The following is a 19,842-nucleotide window of genomic DNA, read 5'->3' on the forward strand; positions in this document are numbered from 1 at the left end:
CCACTCCTTCTTTCTTTTTCTTTTTTTTTAAAAATTTTATTTATTCCCTTTTGTTGCCCTTGTTGTCCCTCTCTCTTTCCTTCCTCCTTCCTTCCTTCCTTCCTTCCTTCCTTCCTTCCTTCCTTCCTTCCTTCTTTCCTTTTCTTTCTCCCTTCCTCCCTCTCTTTTAATTTAACTTATTTATTTATGAAAGGGGGAGGGGGAGAAAAGCAGAACATCACTCTAGTACATGCAATGTCTGGGATAGAACTCAAGATCTCAGGCTTTCAGAGTTCAACAATTTGTCCACTGCTCTGCCACCCAAGCTGCTCCCACTCAAGTTTTCTGGGCACTATAAAGCTACTGCTCCTGGCAGTTATTTTTTCCATTAAAAAAAAATCTTTTATTTATTTTCCCTTTTGTTGCCCTTGTTGTTTTATTGTTGTTGTAGTTATTATTGTTGTTGATGTTGTTGTTGGATAGGACAGAGAGAGAAATGGAGAGAAGAGGGGGAAGACAGAGAGAGGGAGAGAAAGACAGACACCTGCAGACCTGCTTCACCGCCTGGGAAGCGACTTCCCTGCAGGTGGGGAGCTGGGGGCTGGAACAGGGATCCTATGCCGGTCCTTGCGTTTAGCGCCACCTGTGCTTAACTCGCTGCGCTGCGCTACCACCTGACTCCCTCCATTTATTTATTATTTTTTAATTGGATAGGACAGAGAGAAATTGAGAGGGAAGGGGGAGATAGAGAGGGAGAGAGAAAGACACCTGCAGACCTGCTTCACTGCTTGTGAAGCACCTACCCTGTGGGTGGGGAGTGGGGGTGCTGGAACCCAGATTCTCACAGGGTCCTTGTGCTTTGTACTCTGTGTGCTTAACTCAGCAAGCCACCCCCAGACTCCCCTGTGACCCCCTTTCTCTGGAGCTTGAGGAGCAGGGTTTGTGGTGTCTATTCCCAGTGGGGCTGGGGAGCTGGGGGAGTGTAGAACTGGGCCGTTGGGTGTCACCTATGGGTGGTGTCACCTGGGATGGGGCCTGGGGCTTGAGAGGCTGCAGGTGGCTATGTCCTCGCCTTAGCTAGCTCGCCCCTCCCTGCCCTCCCCTTCCTGGCCCTGGATGGGGTGGAGCCGCTGCCTTATAAGTGGCAGACCAGGCTGCGACACAGCGACGACAGCGGCTGTGGTGGCTGGAGCAGAGGTCGGCTCTGTGGCGGGCTGGGCGGGCAGGCTGCGTGGTGCCCCGGGTCCCGGCATGGCCTTATCGGCCTGGGCCGTCTGCTGCCTCCTGGGTGGGGTCCTGCTCCGAGGGGGCAGCCCCAGCCCCGGCGGCCCCGTGCCCCGACTGCAGCTCTCCTACAGAGGTACCTGGGAGCCGGCTGTGTCACCTCCACCATGGAGCCCATCAGGGCTGCGCTCACTTCCCACAGGGCCACAGGAGGGAAGGACTTCACTGTCACTCCCTGGGTGGTGTCCCCTGCCCACCGCCTCAGGGAGGGGTCCTGGAGGAGAAGGGAGTGTCGGGGAGGAGGAGCTGGAGATGGGCAGAGGTGGGAGTGGATGGAGGGGCTGGAGATGTGTCTGGGCTGAGCCCATGACCTGCCCATGGGCGGACAGATGGAAGGACGGCAACGAGGAGCAGGGCAGCAGCCGTGGGGCCCCCTCCCCGAATCCTTGAGTGACCCCCCTCCCCAGGGTTGGTCATTTCCCCCCTCCCCACCCTGGGAGGGGCCCCTTTCTTCTCTTGCCCCTTTGGGGCCCAGGAGCTGAGCCCTGACCTGTCATTTGTGCTGCAGTCAGCCCAGCCTCCTGAGCAGATAGGACAGGGCAGGGGTCTTCTTGAGGAAACCACAGAGGTGATCCCTTCCCTTGGGACCCCCAAACCTAGGGCTTGGTCTTCTCTGAAGAGTTCAGGGGGACATGGCTTTATCTGGAGAGTCAGGGGGCCTGAAAGAAGCAGGTGGTCCTGCTCTAGGAACTGTGGTCTGGGCTGTGTGTGAGTGTGTGTCTGTGTGAGTGTGTGTGTGTGTGTGTGTGAGTGTGAGTGTGTGTGTGAGTGTGTGTGTGTGTGAGTTTGTGTGTGTGAGTGTGTGTGAGTGTGTCTGTGTGTGTGACTGTGTGTGTGTGTGTGAGTGTGTGTGTGTGTGTGTGAGTATGTGTGTGAGTGTGTGTGTGAGTGTGTGTGTCTGTGTGTGTGAGTGTGTGTGTGTGAGTGTGTCTGTGTGTGTGACTGTGTGTGTGTGTGTGTGTGTCTGTGTGTGTGAGTGTGTGTGTGAGTGTGTGTGTGAGTGTGTGTGAGTGTGTGTGTGAGTGTGTGTGTGTCTGTGTGTGTCTGTGTGTGTGTGTGAGTGTGTGAGTGTGAGTGTGTGTGAGTGTGTGTGTGGGTGTGTGTGTGTGAGTGTGTCTGTGTGTGTGTGAGAGTGTGTGTGTCTGTGTGTGTGAGTGTGTGTGTGAGTGTGTGTGAGTGTGTGTGTGAGTGTGTGTGTGTGTGTGTGAGTGTGTGAGTGTGTGTGAGTGTGTGAGTGTGAGTGTGTGTGAGTGTGTGTGGGTGTGTGTGTGTGTGAGTGTTTGTGTGAGTGTGAGTGTGTGAGTGTGTGTGTGAGTGTGTGTGAGTATGTGTGTGAGTGTGTGTGTGTGAGTGTGTGTGTGTGAGTGTGTGTGTGTGTGAGTGTGTGTGTGTTTGTGGGGGGTGGGGGTGGTCAGGCTATCAGCAAGCTCAGATAGGGCCAGTTCTCTCCACACTGTGAGTGATGGAGGACTTCCTGGAAGAGGCTGCCCACGAATTAGGTGATGGTGTGGAAGGGTCATCTAGGTACTCCCTCGACACCACATCCTGATGCCTGCCCCCTGCCCACCATCATCCTCATCTTCCTGGCTGAACCCCAAGCTCCTGAGACCAGCATGCCCCCACAGTCACACCCCCCTCCCCATGTCCCAGGTGGACAGAGCCTGACAGCCAGGTGTCCCTCTGCTGGGCACACCCCCCTCCTGCATCCCTGTCCTGCTGACTCAGCCCTGCCTGCTGCTCTGTCCCCACCCCCGAAGGAAGTTGGCCCAGCTGGCTGCCATCCTTCCTGTCGATGGGGCTGTGTCCTCTGATGACGGGTGGGCACAGATGGGCCACTGGGAAGGGGACACTGAGTGGATGGCCTGGGTGGGCTGGCGCAATGTCTCATTGGCGCAGTCAGTTGCTTTGCCATGTTGAAGGACCAGGTTCAAGCTTGGAGAAAGTGTCCCTGTGGATTCTTCCATTCTCCCTACGCCTTTTGTCTCCATCTCAGGAAAAAGTGATTCTGGAGTAGTGATGACAGACATTTAAAAAGCAAGCAAGGGGGTGGAGGGTAGATAGCATAATGGTTATGCAAAAAGACTCATGCTTCAGGCCCCAAGGTCCCAGGTTCAATCCTCACCCCACCACCACCACCATAAACCAGAGCTGAATAGTGCTCTGGTTTAAAAAAAAAAAGACAAAAACAAGCGAGCTCAGAGGAAGGACTCAGAAGTGGAGGGTAAGGCCCCTGGATGGACTGGGCTCCCTTGGGGGCTCAGAGTCTCCTGCCCTACTGCCCCTAGGAGCCATTTCCTCTGAACCCCTTCGGCAGCCCCTAGATGGAAACCTTTTCCAGATGCGAGTGTGTGAGGTGGTGGGCGCACAGCTGGTCGCTCCACTGCCCAGCCTTTGCCTGGCAAAGGGGGTTCACTTCCTCTCCACCCCCTCCTAGACCTCCTGACTGCCAACCGCTCTGCCCTCTTTCTGGGTCCTCGGGGCTCCCTGGACCTTCGTGTCTTGTACTTGGATGAGTACCGGGACCGTCTCTTCCTGGGGGGGCGAGAGGTCCTCTACTCTCTTCGCCTGGACCGGGCATGGCCGGATCCCCGGGAGGTGAGTCAAAGTGGCCCCGGGGAGAGGGTCTGTGGAGATCTGGGCACCTTGGGGGTGCCAAGCCAGAAGGGGGCAAACTGGGACTCGGAGGTCAGAGATGAGCCAGTTGTCACTTCAGGTCCTGTGGCCGCCACAGCCTGGCCAGAGGGAAGAGTGTGTTCGTAAGGGCCGAGATCCCGTGGTGAGTGTTGTGGGGTGCCTGCCTCCCGTCCCCCCCCAGACTTACCCCACAGCTGCCCGTTCATACCGGGTGCATTTGGGGACACTAGAGGGCTTCAGCAGGCCTGTGAAGTGTCACCCCCACCTTCCCTGCCCCGGGAGATTGCACGGTCCCCTTTACCCCACCCCCTGCTGCCCCTAGACGGAATGTGCCAACTTCATACGGGTGCTGCAGCCCCACAACCGGACACACCTGCTGGCATGTGGCACCGGGGCCTTTCTGCCATCCTGCGCCCTCATCACAGTCGGGCACCGCGGGGAGGTGAGCAGGAGGGCTGGGGAGGGGGGCAGTCCCGTTCCCTCTGCAGTCTGGACGCTCCCTATTGAGTCCCAGTCAGGTCAGGATGAGGGGTCAGGAGGGGCCTGAAAGATGCCTTTGTGCCAGGAGCAAAGGTCACAAGGGGCCCTGAAGGGGAGGATGCCTTCCACCCACCCCTGCTCTCCCAGAGTGCACGGTGGCACTGCCTGGGTGGGGGTGGGTCGGGAGGGGGCTGCGGCTGTTCTTGCAGGTGACACCTCCTTCTGCCAGCATGTGCTCCACCTGGAGCCGGGCAGCGTGGAGAGCGGACGAGGACGGTGCCCCCACGAGCCCAGCCGGCCCTTCGCCAGCACTGTCGTAGGTAGGTGACGGTGGGGTGGGTGACGCCCAGGTGAGGGAAGGTCTGGGGAGGGGAGGCCGGTGATGTCACCAGGGAAGAGTGGAGTCCCTCCTCCCCCTCTGTCCCCTGACTCTGGCCTCATCTGCACCCCAGGCGGGGAGCTGTACACGGGCCTAACTGCTGACTTCTTGGGGCGTGAGGCCATGATTTTCCGGAGTGGGGGCCCCTGGCCAGCCTTGCGCTCTGACTCTGACCAGAATCTTCTGCACGGTGAGACCGGGGTTCTGCTGAGGCCGGCTGGGCACTGGCTGGGAATGCGGCACCTTCTCATCAGACCCTCTTCCCCTTCCAGTTGGGTTGGGACCCCTGGAGACCCTCCCCTTGATTTCATCCTATCGCCCACCCCAGACCCCCAGTTTGTGATGGCTGCTCGGATCCCCGACAATTCTGACCAGGACGACGACAAAGTCTACTTCTTCTTCTCGGAGACAGTCCCTTCCCCGGATGGTGCCCCGGGCCGCGTTACTGTTAGCCGTGTGGGCCGTGTCTGCGTGGTGAGCGCTTTGAAGGGGACAGAGAGAGGGGTACAGGGTACAGGGTGCTGGGGATGGGGGATGGGGGCAGGGCTGACTGTGCGCCTCCCTCCCTCCCCCAGAACGACGTGGGTGGACAGCGAGTGCTGGTGAACAAGTGGAGCACCTTCCTCAAGGCCAGGCTGGTGTGCTCCGTGCCTGGCCCTGGGGGTGCCGAGACCCATTTCGACCAGCTGGGTAAGGGAGTGGGCGGGGTTAGCACGGGGCCAAGCAGGGTGGCCTCAGAGCCAATGGTGGCCTTCTGTCTCCCAGAGGATGTGTTTCTGCTGTGGCCCAAAGCAGGCAAGAACCTGGAGGTGTATGCTCTGTTCAGCACTGTCAGGTAGGCACATCACCCCCCTGTACATCCCTGAAGAGGTTCTGCTGTGATGTCCTGGCTTCCTGGGTCACTGTCCCTCCACATGTCCTGGTTTCCCGGGTCCCTGTCCCTCCTCCGTGTCCTGGCTTCCCGGGTCCCTGTCTTTCCACATGTCCTGGCTTCCCGGGTCCCTGTCCCTCCTCCATGTCCTGGTTTCCCAGGTCCCTGTCTTTCCACATGTCCTGGCTTCCCGGGTCCCTGTCCCTCCTCCATGTCCTGGCTTCCCGGGTCCCTGTCCCTCCTCCACGTCCTGGCTTCCCGGGTCCCTGTCCCTCCTCCATGTCCTGGCTTCCTGGGTCCCTGTCCCTCCTCCATGTCCTGGCTTCCTGGGTCCCTGTCCCTCCTCCACGTCCTGGCTTCCCGGGTCCCTGTCCCTCCTCCATGTCCTGGATTCCCAGGTCCCTGTCCCTCTTCCATGTCCTGGCTTCAGCACAGCTCTGCATCTCCACCCAGACTCTTTGCCTCCACAGGCCGCCTCCCTGTCTTTGTCTTTGCCTCGGTGCCCTCGCTTTCCTCTTTGCTTGACATAGGCACTGTCACCCTCTGTTCTGCTCATGGGCAGGGCACCCCAGGGTGACTGACTGTCCTGTCCCCGGCAGTGCTGTGTTCCAGGGCTTTGCGGTGTGTGTGTACCACATGGAGGACATCTGGGAAGTCTTCAAAGGGCCCTTTGCCCACCAAGATGGTCCCCAGCACCAGTGGGGGCCCTACAGGGGCAAGGTGCCCTTTCCACGCCCCGGCATGGTGAGTGTGGGCCTGGGAAAGGGCCTGGGATGGTCTGGGTCTGCAGGGCTCCCTGGTGGTGCTGGCCTGAGGCTCCAGAGCAGCTGGGAGGGCAGAGGGGAGGGAGCAGAGCCCCGCCACAGCCAGGAGCCTGTCCTGTGGCCCCTGTGAGGCTAGGATGTCCATGGTCAGATGGACCCAGGCAGACTCGAGACCCCAGGGTGGTCAGCAGCTGCCTTCTGGGCTCCCCCAGTGCCCCAGCAAGATGACTGCACAGCCAGGACGGCCCTTCAGCAGCACCAAGCAGTACCCGGATGAAGTGCTACAGTTCGCCCGTGCCCACCCACTCATGTTCCTGCCTGTGCAACCCAGGGCAGGCCGGCCGGTCCTCGTCAAAACCCACCTGACCCAGCGGCTGCGGCAGATCGCGGTGGACCGCGTGGAGGCGGAGGACGGCACCTATGACGTCATCTTCCTGGGGACCGGTGGGTGGGCTGAGCGGGGTAGCAACAGGGGTGCGTGCAGGGGTGCGTGCAGCGGGGGCCCAGGGGTGCCCCTTCTTGTCTCACGAACCTCTCCTCTCTGCTAGACTCGGGCTCTGTGCTCAAGGTCATGGCCCTGCAGACAGGGGCCTCGGCGCACCCCGAGGAGGTGGTCCTGGAGGAACTCCAGGTGTTCAAGGTGAGCGGGCTGGGTGCAGGGCCCCCGCAGGCCCGGCCAGGGTCCAGGCCACAGGGAAGCAGGAGCAAAACACAGGAGGGCAAGCAGCTTTTTAATAGTCTTATTAATTGACTGGGGAGGGTAGATAGCATAATGGTTATGCAAAGAGACTCTCTTGCCTGAGGCTCCAAAGTTCCAGGTTCATTCCCTCCTGTACCACCATAAGCCAGAACTGAGCAGTGCTCTGGTAACAACAACAACAACAAAATCTTACTAATTTACTATTGGGTAGAGAGACAGAGAGAAATTAAGAGGGGAGGAGGAGTTAGGGAGAGAGAGAGAGGTAGACACCTGCAGCCCAGTTTCACTTCCCCCTGCAGGTGGGGACCAGGGGTTTAAAACTGGGTGCTTGTGCACTGTGGTGTGTGCACTTAACTAGGTGTACCACCTCCCCCTTTAAAATAATTGTTAAATTTGTTATTAATAGTATGTTACAAGATTGCAAGATTACAGTGTATGGTTCACCCTCCCACCTCCCAAAAATAACTACCAGAGTTCTCACAAGTCTAACAGTTTTCTTGCTTCTGTTTTGTCCAGACTATTATTGTTTAATATTTATTTATTTATTCCCTTTTGTTGCCCTTGTTGTTTTATTGTTGTAGTTATTATTGTTGTTCTTGATGTTGTTGTTGTTGGATAGGACAGAAAGAAATGGAGAGAGGAGGGGAAGACAGAGAGGGGGAGAGAAAGACAGACACCTGCAGACCTGCTTCACCTCCTGTGAAGCGACTCCCCTGCCGGTGAGGAGCTGGAGGCTCGAACAGGGATCCTCCCGCCCGTCCTTGTGCTTCGCGCCATGTGCGCTTAGCCAGCTGTGCTACCGCCAGACTCCCTGATTTTTTTTAACCCCAAGTTCATGTAAGTCAGATCTCTAGATTCCACATGAGTGAGACCATCCCTTTACTTATTTCGCTAAACATAATCACCTCCTGTTGCATCCATTTTGTCTCAAAGGACACAATATCACCTTTTTTGATTGCAGAGTAGAATTCCATGGAGTATATATCCCATTACTTCTTTAGCCAGTCCTTTGTTACCCAAATGCCCATCAACAGATGACAAGCAAAAGAACTTTATGATTTTTCATTTTTTTATATTTATTTTCCCTTTTGTTGTCCTTGTTGGTTTTTGTTGTTGTAGTAGTGATTATTATTGATGTTGTCATTGTTGGATAGGACAGAGAGAAATGGAGAGAGGAGGGGGAAGACAGAGAGGGGGAGAGAAAGACAGACACCTGCAGACCTGCTTCACCGCCTGTGAAGCGACTCCCCTGCAGGTAGGGAGCCAGGGGCTCGAACTGGGATCCTTATGCCGGTCCTTGCGCTATGTGTGTTTTTTGTTTGTTTGTTTGTTTGTTTTTACTGAAGCACTGCTCAGCTCTAGTTTGTAGTGGGTTGAACCCAGGACTTCTGGGGTTGCAGACATGCAAGTCTGTTGCGCTTCTATGGGCGCTACCCCACCAACCTGAGATGAGACTGTCTCTACCGAGCTTGCAGTCATTGGAGGGTCCAAGCAGTCATGTTCGCTGATGCAGCGGTTCCTGCCGGACTGAAGAGCTGGAAACTGCAGGTCCCCAGCAGGTTCTGCTGGGCCCCAGCGGGGTCAGGCAGGGAGGTGCCGACTGCCTGCTCCTGACATGGGTGATTTGGGACAGCTGCTCTGCTGCAAGGGACTGAGCTGTGGGAGAGGATGCTAGGACATTGAGCATTTAGCCGAGCTTTGTGTTTGGAGGCCAGCCAGGGCCGGGAACTTTCTTGTAACCTGATGTCTGGGAAGACTGTCTAGCCTTGGTAGCCAGACGGTGCACTGACCCAGGCTGGGAGATAGGGGCTCCTACCAGGGCTAGAGGCTGAAGCAGGGGTGCAGGAAAGGGTCTCAGTCCGACTCTGTTTCTCCCCCAGGTGCCAACACCCATCACTGAGATGGAGATCTCTGTTAAAAGGGTAAGAGCAGCTGCACTCTCCCCCTCTCCACCCACCATCCCATCACTCCTTCTCCTTCCACTACCTTCCTTCAACCATGGCCCCCAAGTGGACCCCAGTCGTCTGGTTGGGTCTTGCAGCAGGGCTGACGTTCCCGCTGGGTGGCAAGAACTCAAACGACAAAACTACAGACAGTAGATGGTGGCAGCGAGTAGGCTGTACCCAGATCTGGGGAGGGGGTTGAAACAAGGGGGTTGAAAAGCCTGATAGAAAACACAAACCTGGGGGTCGGGCCGTAGCGCAGCAGGTTAAGTGCATCTGACGCTAAGCGCAAGGACAGGAGTAACGATCCCGGTTCCAGCCCCCGGCTCCCCACCTGCAGGGCAGTCGCTTCACAGGCGGTGAAGCAGGTCTGCAGGTGTCTGTCTTTCTCTCTTCCTCTCTGTCTTCTCCTCCTCTCTCCATTTCTCTCTGTCTTAACAACGACAATATCAATAACAACAACAATAATAATTACAACAACTATTAAAAAAAAAAACCTTCCTGGGGACCAGCCGGTGGTACACTTGGTTAAGCACACAAAATACTAAGTACAGGATATGCACAATGACCCGGGTTCGAGCTGTCAGCTCCCCACCTGCAGGGGGGACACTTCACAAGCTGCGAAGCAGGTCTGCAGGTGTCTTATTTTTCTCTCTCCCCCCCAGACCCTCTCTCAATTTTTCTCTGTCCAATCAAATGAAAAGAAAAAAAAAAAAAAGCTGCCAGAATCGGTGGATTCGTAGTGCTGGCACCGAGCCCCAGCAACTAGAGGCATAAAAAAGAGAGAGAGAGAAAGAATGAGAGAGAAAACACAGTTTGTGTTTACATCAAAGAGGCCATCCTTGGAGATCAGCAGCGTGTTCTTTTTCAGAAGGCAAATGCCATCACCCCGAGTTATCTCCTCCATTTATCTTTGGGCAAATCCTTACCTTTGCGTTGGGATAGTTCAAAAAGTAGTGGACCTCCAAGGTCAGAGGTCAGTGAAGATAAAGGCTGAACAGTAGGTAAAAGTCAGCAGGAAGGGCTGGAGATGCCCCTGAGAGAAAAGCTCCAGGGTGGGAGTTGGGCAGTTGTGCAGCGGGTTAAGTGCACGTGGCGCAAAGCACAAGGACTGGCTTTAAGGATCCCGGTTCGAGCCCCTGCTCCCCACCTGCAGGGGAGTCGCTTCACAGGCGGTGAAGCAGGTCTGCAGGTGTCTGTCTTTCTCTCCCCCTCTCTGTCTTCCCCTCCTCTCTCCATTTCTCTCTGTCCTATCCAATAACATCAATAACAACAACAATAATAACTACAACAACAAAGAAAAACAAACAAGGGCAAGAAAAGGGAAAAAAAATAAATACATAAAGTTAAAAATAAAATTTTTTTAAAAAGAGAGAAAAGCCCCAGGGTCTGTGCCTCCCTGTGTTCCTCTCCCCGCGCCTACGTCCTAGCTTGGATTTGAGGCGTGTCAGGAGACAGTGCAGTTTTTGTTTCTGGCAGTGAGCCCCAGCAGTGATGGTCCCTGCAGGGAACGAGAGCCTAACTTCTGGGGCTGCCAGGCTCACAAGGGGCTGTGGATGTCACCCCCTCCAGCAAACGCTGTACGTGGGTTCGCGGCTGGGTGTGGCCAGGCTGCAGCTGCACCAGTGCGAGACCTATGGCAGCGCCTGTGCCGAGTGCTGCCTGGCTCGGGACCCCTACTGTGCCTGGGATGGCGCCACCTGCACACGTTACAGGCCTGGCACCGGCAAGCGCCGCTTCCGCCGGCAGGACATCCGCCATGGCAACCCTGCCCTGCAGTGCCCGGGCCAGAGCCAGGAAGGTGAGCTGCAGCAGCAGGTATGGGGGTGCCAGCCAGGCTCTTGCATGCCCCTCACCCCCTCGGCCCCAGTCCCTGTGAGACATGGCATCAGACTGGTCCTGCTGTAACTGCTTCAGGTCTTGGAGTATGACAGGGGAGGGTCTTTGAACAGGGCTGCTGGCCGGGGGGCGGAGGGCGTCTGGGCACCTATCACGCTGATGGGGGCTTTATGAGTGGTCCCTGGTTGCTGAGCTGGGCTGCCTTCTGTCTGCCGCTAGCAGAGCCAGCAGGACTGGTGGCGACCAGCACCGTCTATGGCACAGAGCACAACAGTTCCTTCCTGGAGTGTCGGCCCAAGTCTCCCCAGGCTGCTGTGCGTTGGTACCTCCAGAGGCCAGGGAGCAAGGGGCCTGACCAGGTAAGCCAGGACCCTGACTCCAGCCTGCACGTGTCTCCTGGCACGCCTCAAATCTTCCAGGGGGCTGGGCGGTGGTGGACCTGGTGAAGTGCACTTATCACTATGCGCAAGGACCCGGGTACGAGCCCCCACTCCCCACCTGCAGGGGGGACGCTTTATGAGCTATGAAGCAGGTCTGCAGGAGTCTGTCTTTCTCTCTCCCTGTCTCCCCTCTCACGTGAGACCCAAAATCCTGTACCTTAGTAAGAGACTCTGGGGGCACTGGGCAGTGCAAGGATCTGGCTTTGAGCTTCTGACCTGCAGAGGGGATCACTTCACAAGCGGTGAAGCAGGTATGCAGGTGTCTATCTTTCTCTCTCTTTCTCTCTCTCTCTGTCTCCCTCTCCTCTCCATTTCTCTCTGTTCTATCCAATAAAAACAGAAAAAATGGCTGCCAGGAGCAGTGGATTTGTGGTGCCGGCACTTAGCCCTAGCGATAACCCTGGAAGCAAACTAATAATAATAATAATAGAAAGGGACTTTGAGGGAGCCCCCTCCCCATGATTTGCTGAAGACGTGTGTGCACTAGGCCCCTGGGTTGCCTAGAAGAAAGTGCTCAGTTCCTGCCATGGGAGGCTCACCAGCCAGATGGGACCACACTCCCCTGTGACGGGAGTCCTCCATCATGCAGACCTTCACCTCTGTTCTGAGGGAAGAGGGAATGGGGAAAGGGCAGGGACCCCCCACTCCATGCCTGCATGTGCACTTCATCTCTAAGGAGGCTCTTCCTCAGGGACTCCTGATGTCCTTCTGCTTCTGAGGCCCCTCCCTGGCCACTGGGCCTTGCACCCCCCACCGCCGGGCCCCATACTTCCTCCCTGGAGTCCAGCTGTCTGCCCAGGCCCTTTCTTCCCCCACCCGGAAAGATCTGTCAGTCCCAGAGACGGTTTCTCTGCAGCAGAAGGATGGGTGTGGGTGGGGCAGAGGGAGGAACTATTCCTGAGTCTCTAGCTCCCATGGGCAGGGTGGTGAGGGAGTTGCCTGATTCCAGGAGGGGCTGTGCTCTCCTTCCAGCTTGGAAACTGGGGGAGGCCAACCTTGGGCCAGCTGTTGGGCTGGGCACTGAGAAGATTCCCCCAGGGGCCGAGGGTAGAGGCCAGGGGCCTCTACACAGCACCTCCCACCCAACCAACCCAGCCTCAGCAGATGTACAGACTAAAGCCAGGCAGGCCCAGGCCAAAGGGGAGGGAGGGGCTGAACAGGATGACACCCCACCTCCCACACTGTAGGTAGCTCTCTGGGACAATATGGGATGGTACAGACCAAACAGTGAAGACTCTCTGATGATTTATTTTCATTTTTATTTATTTTGCCACCAAGGTTATCGCTGGAGCTTGGTGCCTGTACTACCCTGCTCCTGGCAGTCTGCCTGCCTTCCTTCCTTCCTTCCTTCCTTCCTTCCTTCATTTCTTTCTTTCTGTCTTTCTTTTTCCTCTTTCTTTCTTTCTTTCTTTCTTTTTTTTTTTTTGCCTCCAGGGTTATTGCTGGGGTTCAGTGCCTGCACTGTGAATCCACTGCTCTTCGAGGTCATTTTTCTCATTTTGTTGCCCTTGTTGGTGTTATTGTTGTCATTGCTGTTGTTGTTGGATAGGACAGAGAGAAATGGAGAGAGGAAGGGAAGACAGAGAGGGGGAGAGAAAGACAGACACCTGCAGACCTGCTTCACCGCCTGTGAAGCGACTCTTCTGCAGGTGGGGAGCTGGGGGCTTGAACCAGGATCCTTATACTGATCCTGGCGCTTTGCACCATGTGTGCTTAACCCGTTATGCTATCACCCGGCTCCTATTTCTTTCTATTTTTATTTGACAAGACAGAGAGACATTGAGAGGGGAGACAGGGAGAGAGAAAGACAGACTCCTGCAGACCTGCTTCATAGCTCATAAAGCGTCCCCCCTGCAGGTGGGGAGTGGGGGCTCATACCCGGGTCCTTGCGCATAGTGATAAGTGCACTTCACCAGGTCCACCACCGCCCAGCCCCCTGGAAGGCTGTCTGTATGTGAGAGTGGTGGGAAGTTTATTTTATTTTATTTTTTATTTATTTACTTATTTTTATTTAAGAAAGGATTAATTAACAAAACCATAGGGTAGGAGGGGTACAACTCCACACAATTCCCACCACCCAATCTCCATATCCCACCCCCTCCCCTGATAGCTTTCCCATTCTCTATCCCTCTGGGAGCATGGACCCAGGGTCATTGTGGGTTGCAGAAGGTAGAAGGTCTGGCTTCTGTAATTGCTTCCCCATTGAACATGGGCGTTGACTGGTCGGTCCATACTCCCAGTCTGCCTCTCTCATTCCCTAGTAGGGTGGGTCTCTGGGGAAGCGGAGCTCCAGGACACATTGGTGGGGTCTTCAATCCAGGGAAGCCTGGCCAGCATCCTGATGGCATCTGGAACCTGGTGACTGAAAAGAGAGTTAACATACGAAGCCAAACAAATTGTTGAGAGTGGTGGGAAGTTTTAACTCTGGGGATGGGGGTACAGGCCCCCAGTAAAGTCCCACGAATACCCTCTGACCCCCGCCTTTCCCCCTGTGGAAATGTCTGCCAGGACCCTCCTGAGGCCAAGATAGGTGCCCCAGAGCTCCGAGTAGGGAACATTCCGCCAGCCACATCTTTTCCTAGCCCACTTTGCAGGACCCAGGGAAGGTGAATTCCTGCCAGTGACCAGCTCACAATCTTGAGGAGGCCAGGCCTGCCCGGCTGCTGCTGCCCTGTCAGTCCTGGGAGGTGGTCAGCAGGGCAGTGCCCGAGCACAGAGCTCTGGGGTGGTGAATTTGGGAAGGAGACAGTGGGCAGAGCAGGTGCTGCCCTGAGCCTGGCTGCCCACCTGCTCACGCCCTCCCCTGTGCCCGGCAGGTGAAGACGGATGAACGAGTGCTGCAGACGGAGCAGGGGCTGCTGTTCCGCTGGCTCAGCCGCCTGGATGCCGGCGTCTACACCTGCACCACGCTGGAGCATGGCTTCTCTCAGACGGTGGCACGCCTGGCCCTGGAGGTGATCCCAGCCGAGCAGCTCCAGGGCCTGTTCTCCCGGGAGCTGAGGCTGGAGGAGCCTCCTACTTGGGCAGGCCCGGCTGCCGCCCTGCCCAAGGCCTGGTATAAGGACATCCTGCAGCTCAGCGGCTTTGCCAACGTGCCCCGGGTGGATGAGTACTGTGAACGAGTGTGGTGCCCTGCCCGGAGCCGGGGCAAGATGCCCAAGGGCAAGGGCTGGGTGGGGCTGGAGCTGGGCAAGAAGGTGAGAAGCCGGCTGCAGGCTGAGCGGAACCGCACCCCCCGGGAGGTGGAGGCCACTTAGAAGAGCACTGAGAAGCAGGGTGTGGAGAGGCTGCGGGCCCCTCCTGCCTCCCAGCCTCCCAGCCACCCAGCTAGGGCCGTGGGGATCAGCACTGCTGGCTGCCTCTTAAAGGCATGGTCTGTCCCTACCCCCTTTTCGGGCTGCCACAACCCGAGAGGCTGTGGGCTCCCTTGCCCCTAGTCCCTTTCCTGTTCCCTCTCTCTCTGCCCTGGGCCTCAGGCTGGAGCCAGCACCCCCTGACCAACTATAGCCCTGTGGGGCTGCTGTTTGTTCTCAGGGATGTCTCCTCCCCAACACGTTTCCGGTCATGCCCATAGGCGGGAGGGCTGGGTGGTAGTTTCCCAGCCCTCAGAACAATGGCCATTCTGAGTGACCCTTGAGTGGGCCTGTGTCTGTGAGGAGGTGTCTGGACAGGAGACCCTCAGGCAGCAGGCAGGGTTTGGGGATAGTGGCCTTAAAGTTGGCACCCCTCGAGGTGAGCCACCCTGAGTTGGGGAAGGAAAGTGGAGGTACTGAGAGGGTGAAGCAGCAAGGCACCTTGCTGTCTCCCCTCTGCCTAGCACCTTGACGTCTCACTGCCCTGTTACTGCCCACTGCCTCTTCCCCAGCTTCTGTAAGTGTGGATGGCCAGTGTCCCCCACCCTGGGACCTGGGGGATAGTCTGGGTTTTAGGCCTTCCTTTATTCACCAATTAGGGGAGGGTCTCATGGCCTGGCTTCCTGTCCTCAGCACCCTCCCCACCCCACCCTACCTTCGCCTGCTTTCCTCAGGCACTTATACCTCCTGGTGAGCTGCCCCACCCTCATGCTGATGAGCCCAGAAAGGCCAGTGTGGGCACCCACAGCCTGGGAGCCTGGTGGGATGTGGCGGCTCTGGGAGCCAGCTGCTGCCATGGGCAGGGCCGGATTGAGCCCAGGGCCAAAGAGACTTTGTGACGGAGAGCGGATGGCAGGGGCGAGCGAGGACGGGCCATGTAGCCAGCAGTGGGTACCCTGGGGATGGCATCAGTTAGCCTGGGAGCTTGGAGAAGGCCACTTGCTTCCCACCCTGGAGTCGGCGCTTTCCTTTCCGTAAGGCTTGGCCATAGATGGTTCAAGTATGGAATTCTCTGTTTGGTGGGAAAGCACTTCTAAGTCCTGCTGGCTTTGGGACCAAGGCTCAGGCATGTAGGGAAGCATTTCATCCACGAGCAGTAATGTGTTTCTTAGGCTGAGGAGCAGAGGGGGAGAAGGAACCCTTGATGGAAAGCTGTCTCCAGCCTGCTTGTGAGAAAGTTAGTGACACAGGAGACCTACAGGAGGGAGGCGAGAGCCACGGTTTTGGGATTCCCTCCATTAAAAACAACAACAACAACAAAACAAACAAACAAACAATAACACCCAAGTTGAAGAAACTATCAAAAAGCTGATAAAAAGCAAGACAGTTGAGCCGATCTTGGATGGACCTTGAAAAATTCATGTTAAGTGAAATAAGTCAGAAACAGAAGTATGAATATGGGATGATCTCACTCTCAGGTCGAAGTTGAAAAACAAGATCAGAAGAAAAAAAAAAAAAAAACAAGTAGAACCAGAAATGGAATTGGCGTATCGCACCAAAGTAAAAGACTCTGGGGTGGGGGTGGGTGGGTGGGGAGAATACAGGTCCAAGAAGGATGACAGAGGACCTAGTGGGGGTTGTATTGTTATATGGGAAACTGGGGAAGGTTATGCATGTACAAACTATTGTATTTACTGTCGAATGTAAAACATTAATTCCCCAATAAAGAAGTAAAAAAAATGTTCTGAATTAAAAAATAAATAAATAAAAAGCAAGACAGGACTTCCTGTCCCATTGAAGTCAAACCCTGACTATGTCTGCCTTGTCTATTATTCCTCTCCCCATCCCCCAAAGAACTGGTATTTCAAAGAGGTCCTTTCTCTTCTCTGAGTAAAATCCACTCTGATTCCAGCCTCTGGCCCTGGGGGCAGGCGGGCACTCTGGTTGGGAGATGCTCCTTCAAAGCAGAGAAGACAGGATTGTGGGGGCAGGGAGGGCCTGGGCAGAGAGGGGAGAGGAGAGAGGTCTGAGAATCTGGGGAGGAGACGACAGCAATTCCCAGGACACCAGCGGCCACCATTCCTGCCACTCCAGGCAAGCTCCTGGGTGTAGGATCTGAGTCCACTGAACAGCACATGTTCCTGTGTTTGGACACCTATGAACGGCTTCTACCCTCTCCCCTTACTCTCATGGTACTGTCTGTAACTCTCAGAAAGGCCTCGATGTATGAAGTCTAGTTTTGTATGCAGATGTTGGGATGGGCTTTGTGGTTTCTCTGTCTTGGGAGCCCACTTCTCTAAGTTGACTTCTGTTATTTTTATTGAGGGGTTCTTAGCACCAAAATGACGAGAAGGCTGTTAATACAGCCTTAATACTTTGGTCACATAATCACACTCTGATTGTCTTTGTGTGTTGCTGTGCTAGGCTGGCTGATGCCATCTGTGTGGCTGAAAATGAAGCTGCTCCCTGCTGGGACAAGGGGTGGGAAGAAGACCACCCAGGGTAGCATTTTCTTAAAAGGGAGGGAGAGGGAGGTGAGGGGGGTAGAGCAGGGGGGCCCACTATGTCTGTGAAGCTGAGATTACTTGTTAAATTAGGAAAACTCTGCCCAGATTTCTGAGACTGACCTTCTCAGAATTTTGGGGAGGATCTTGAGCAGGGTGGAGGGGCGGGGGGATGGGACGGCTGGCTAAGGGCAGCTGGGCACGTAGACAGCAGCCCTGTTCCTTTTTCACAGTAACACTTGACATTTGCAATGGCAGGACTTGGACTGGCGCCTGTTTTCATCCCAAGCCACATACCAAAGTCTATTAAGCCTGCTGGACTCTTGCCTGGGGGCTGGGGGGCCGTCAGCTGGGACTGTGGGGGTTGTAGCTTCAGGGAGGAGGCGAGACTCTGAGAGTCTGGTCTGCTGGGCATCCGCAGAAGGTCCTACTGACCACTGCTCCCTCTCTCCAAGAGATATCTCATCCCCCATCCCCTAGGCGATCGCCCAACAACAAACTCCACCAGGGCCAAAGGGAGATGAGAAGAAGCAGGGAGGGGCTGGACGGGTGGCACACCTGGTTGAGCTCACATAGTGCAAAGCACAAGGACTGGCACAAGGATCTTGGTTCGAGTCCCCGGCTCCCCACCTGTAGGGAGGCGACGCTTCACAAGCAGTGAAGCATGTCTACAGGTGTCTGTCTTTCTCTCTCCCTTTCTTGTCTTTCCCTCCTCTCTTCATTTCTCTCTGTCTTATCCAATATGATGGAAAAAATGGCCTCCAGATGCAGTAGATTCATGGAAGGTGCAGAAACAGGGATGCTTGAAAGGTATAAAGAGTGGCACCCCACCTCCCCAGAAGACTAACATGTCACTTGAATAGGTCCCCCTAAGGTACACTAAAGACTCAGGGTATTTCATAGAGCTGGTCAGTCACTTTGTTCTATGGTGGGCCACTGGCCTCTGTCCAAACACGGAGATGTGACCAAACATGGATCCCCATCGTCCTGACCAAGCCACCACTGGGAGACTGAAAAGCATCACTGGAGTACCCACCGGGCAGGGTGCTGGTGGCAAGGGCTGTGGGGCTTCCATAGCCGCTTCTTCACAGGGTGCATGGCCTTCCAGAGGACCCTGGATTTCTCTCTAGGCCCCACTGCCCTCTACCTGGAGCCCTATTTCCTGCTTTAGTGATGTAGCTTCCTCTCCCAGCATCCCCCTCTAAGTCACCTTTCCCCCTCATTTTTGGACCTGCTTCAGGATTTCCCACACAGGTTTAATTCTGGAAAGGGGACTACAAGAAAAGAACCACTCGTGGTCTGGGAGGTGGCACAGTAGAAAAAGCACTGGACTCTCAAGCATGAGGTCCCGAGTTCAATCCCTGGCAGCACTTGTACTAGAGTGATGTCTTGTTCTTTCTCTCTCTCTCTCTCTCTCTTTCTCTTTCTTTCTCATTAATAAATAAATAAAATCCAAAAGAAAGAAAGAAAGAAAGAAAGAGAGAAAGAAAGAAAGAAAAAGATTACTCCAGGTTTTTCCAAAATGGTGTCCCGTGGAACAACTATTCCAGGAGGGTGTCCACAGCAGTGGGTGAGAGGGTCACAACTCTGCACCACCGCGTGGTGGCCTGTGAAATTGCTAAAAAGCTCTACTAACTGCATGCCTACTATGTGCTACATGATTCTCCAAAACATTTGGACCCTTATCCTCCTCTGAGCCTCCCACCCCTGGCGGCTGACATTTCCCCGTCTGAATGTTTTGAAACACATTTTGGGGAAATGCTGACTTGATCAACTCCCTCCCCTCACACATGGGATTGATTTGCTCATCTTTGCCTTCTAAACTTGAGAAGCGGCCTACCCTGGTTTCCTATGGTGTACCCCAAAGCAGCAGCTGACATGCCAGGGCCTGGTGGCCAACTGCCAGTCTGCTGGCCCTGGAGCCTGGCCTCTGCCCTGCTCCTCAGCCTGGTCCTGCTCATTTCCCATCCTTCCTGTGTGGAGCCCATGCCCCTGTGAGGGGCTAGGATTCACTCCAAGGCTGACACTGTGTAGCAATCCAACAGGGAAGTTTCTAGACAGGGGGAGGACAGGAGATAGGGCGGGGGGAGGACAGGAGATAGGGGAGGGACAAAATAATGGAGAGAAACCTTTTCACGTTCTCAGATGGCTCCTGTCCACCTCTTTCACTGTGCTAAACTCAAGGCAAATCCCCAACACCCTGAGAGCCCTCCAATTGGAGGGATGGACAGGCGGTGCCATCAGGAACCTGATCTGCTCCCCCCTCTCGGGCTCCCTCCCCCACACAGTCTGGCAGGACCCACTGAGGCAGCTGAATCAGGTGGACCCCAGAGAGCTCACTGTTGGGCTGGGGGAGGTAGGGCAGCAGGTGAAGCACATGCTTCCACTGTGTGAGGCCCTGGACTGAACTCCATGGAGGGTGGAGTGATGTTTTGGTGTTTTTCTCACTCATAAAAATATGAGCCGGGTGACCCAGGAGTGGAGCATGCATGTGAGCTCAGACACCATGTTTAATTGAAAGGAACCTGCCCCCATGCCTCTCTGAGGGCACTGGAAAGTGAGACTTCTTCAGCCAGACCCATCTTAGAACTAAGGCAACTGTGCAGAAACATCCCAGTGTCCATCTAAGTCAAAGCTCCACCCCTGCCTTACCCAAGCCCTGAGCTCCTGGGAAAAGAAAATGCAGTGCCCGCCAAGAGCAAATCTGCAGGGTTTTCTGAGGAGGATAACTT

General features: G+C 55.5%; 1 protein-coding gene across 2 annotated transcripts; it reads left to right on the forward strand.

Annotated features, from left to right (window-relative positions):
- The first annotated feature begins 1,147 nt into the window (after positions 1-1,147).
- SEMA3G (semaphorin 3G) lies at positions 1,148-16,411 on the forward strand. Of its 2 annotated transcripts, none has more exons than XM_007519161.3 (16): positions 1,148-1,339; positions 3,698-3,858; positions 3,977-4,039; positions 4,220-4,339; positions 4,607-4,697; positions 4,830-4,946; positions 5,085-5,230; positions 5,332-5,446; positions 5,522-5,591; positions 6,227-6,371; positions 6,604-6,835; positions 6,940-7,031; positions 8,972-9,013; positions 10,607-10,835; positions 11,093-11,232; positions 14,130-16,411. In XM_007519161.3, exons 1-16 carry the CDS (start codon positions 1,231-1,233, stop codon positions 14,568-14,570), a joined length of 2,313 nt encoding a protein of 770 aa, XP_007519223.2. In that variant the 5' UTR covers positions 1,148-1,230; the 3' UTR covers positions 14,571-16,411. The 2 variants fall into 2 exon arrangements, with proteins under 2 accessions (XP_007519223.2, XP_016041955.2); XM_016186469.2 differs by having other exon boundaries at positions 11,096-11,232.
- The last annotated feature ends 3,431 nt before the right edge of the window (positions 16,412-19,842 follow it).

Source organism: Erinaceus europaeus, chromosome 12, assembly GCF_950295315.1.
Source record: "Erinaceus europaeus chromosome 12, mEriEur2.1, whole genome shotgun sequence".
NCBI classification, from domain to species: Eukaryota; Metazoa; Chordata; class Mammalia; order Eulipotyphla; family Erinaceidae; genus Erinaceus; species Erinaceus europaeus.

Coding starts and splice junctions, on each gene's coding strand:
- SEMA3G (XM_007519161.3), top strand. CDS start 1,231: ATGGCCTTATCGGCCTGGGCCGTCTGCTGCCTCCTGGGTGGGGTCCTG. Junction 4,340..4,606: donor CAGTCGGGCACCGCGGGGAG/GTGAGCAGGAGG, acceptor TCCTTCTGCCAG/CATGTGCTCCACCTGGAGCC. Junction 5,592..6,226: donor GCTCTGTTCAGCACTGTCAG/GTAGGCACATCA, acceptor TGTCCCCGGCAG/TGCTGTGTTCCAGGGCTTTG.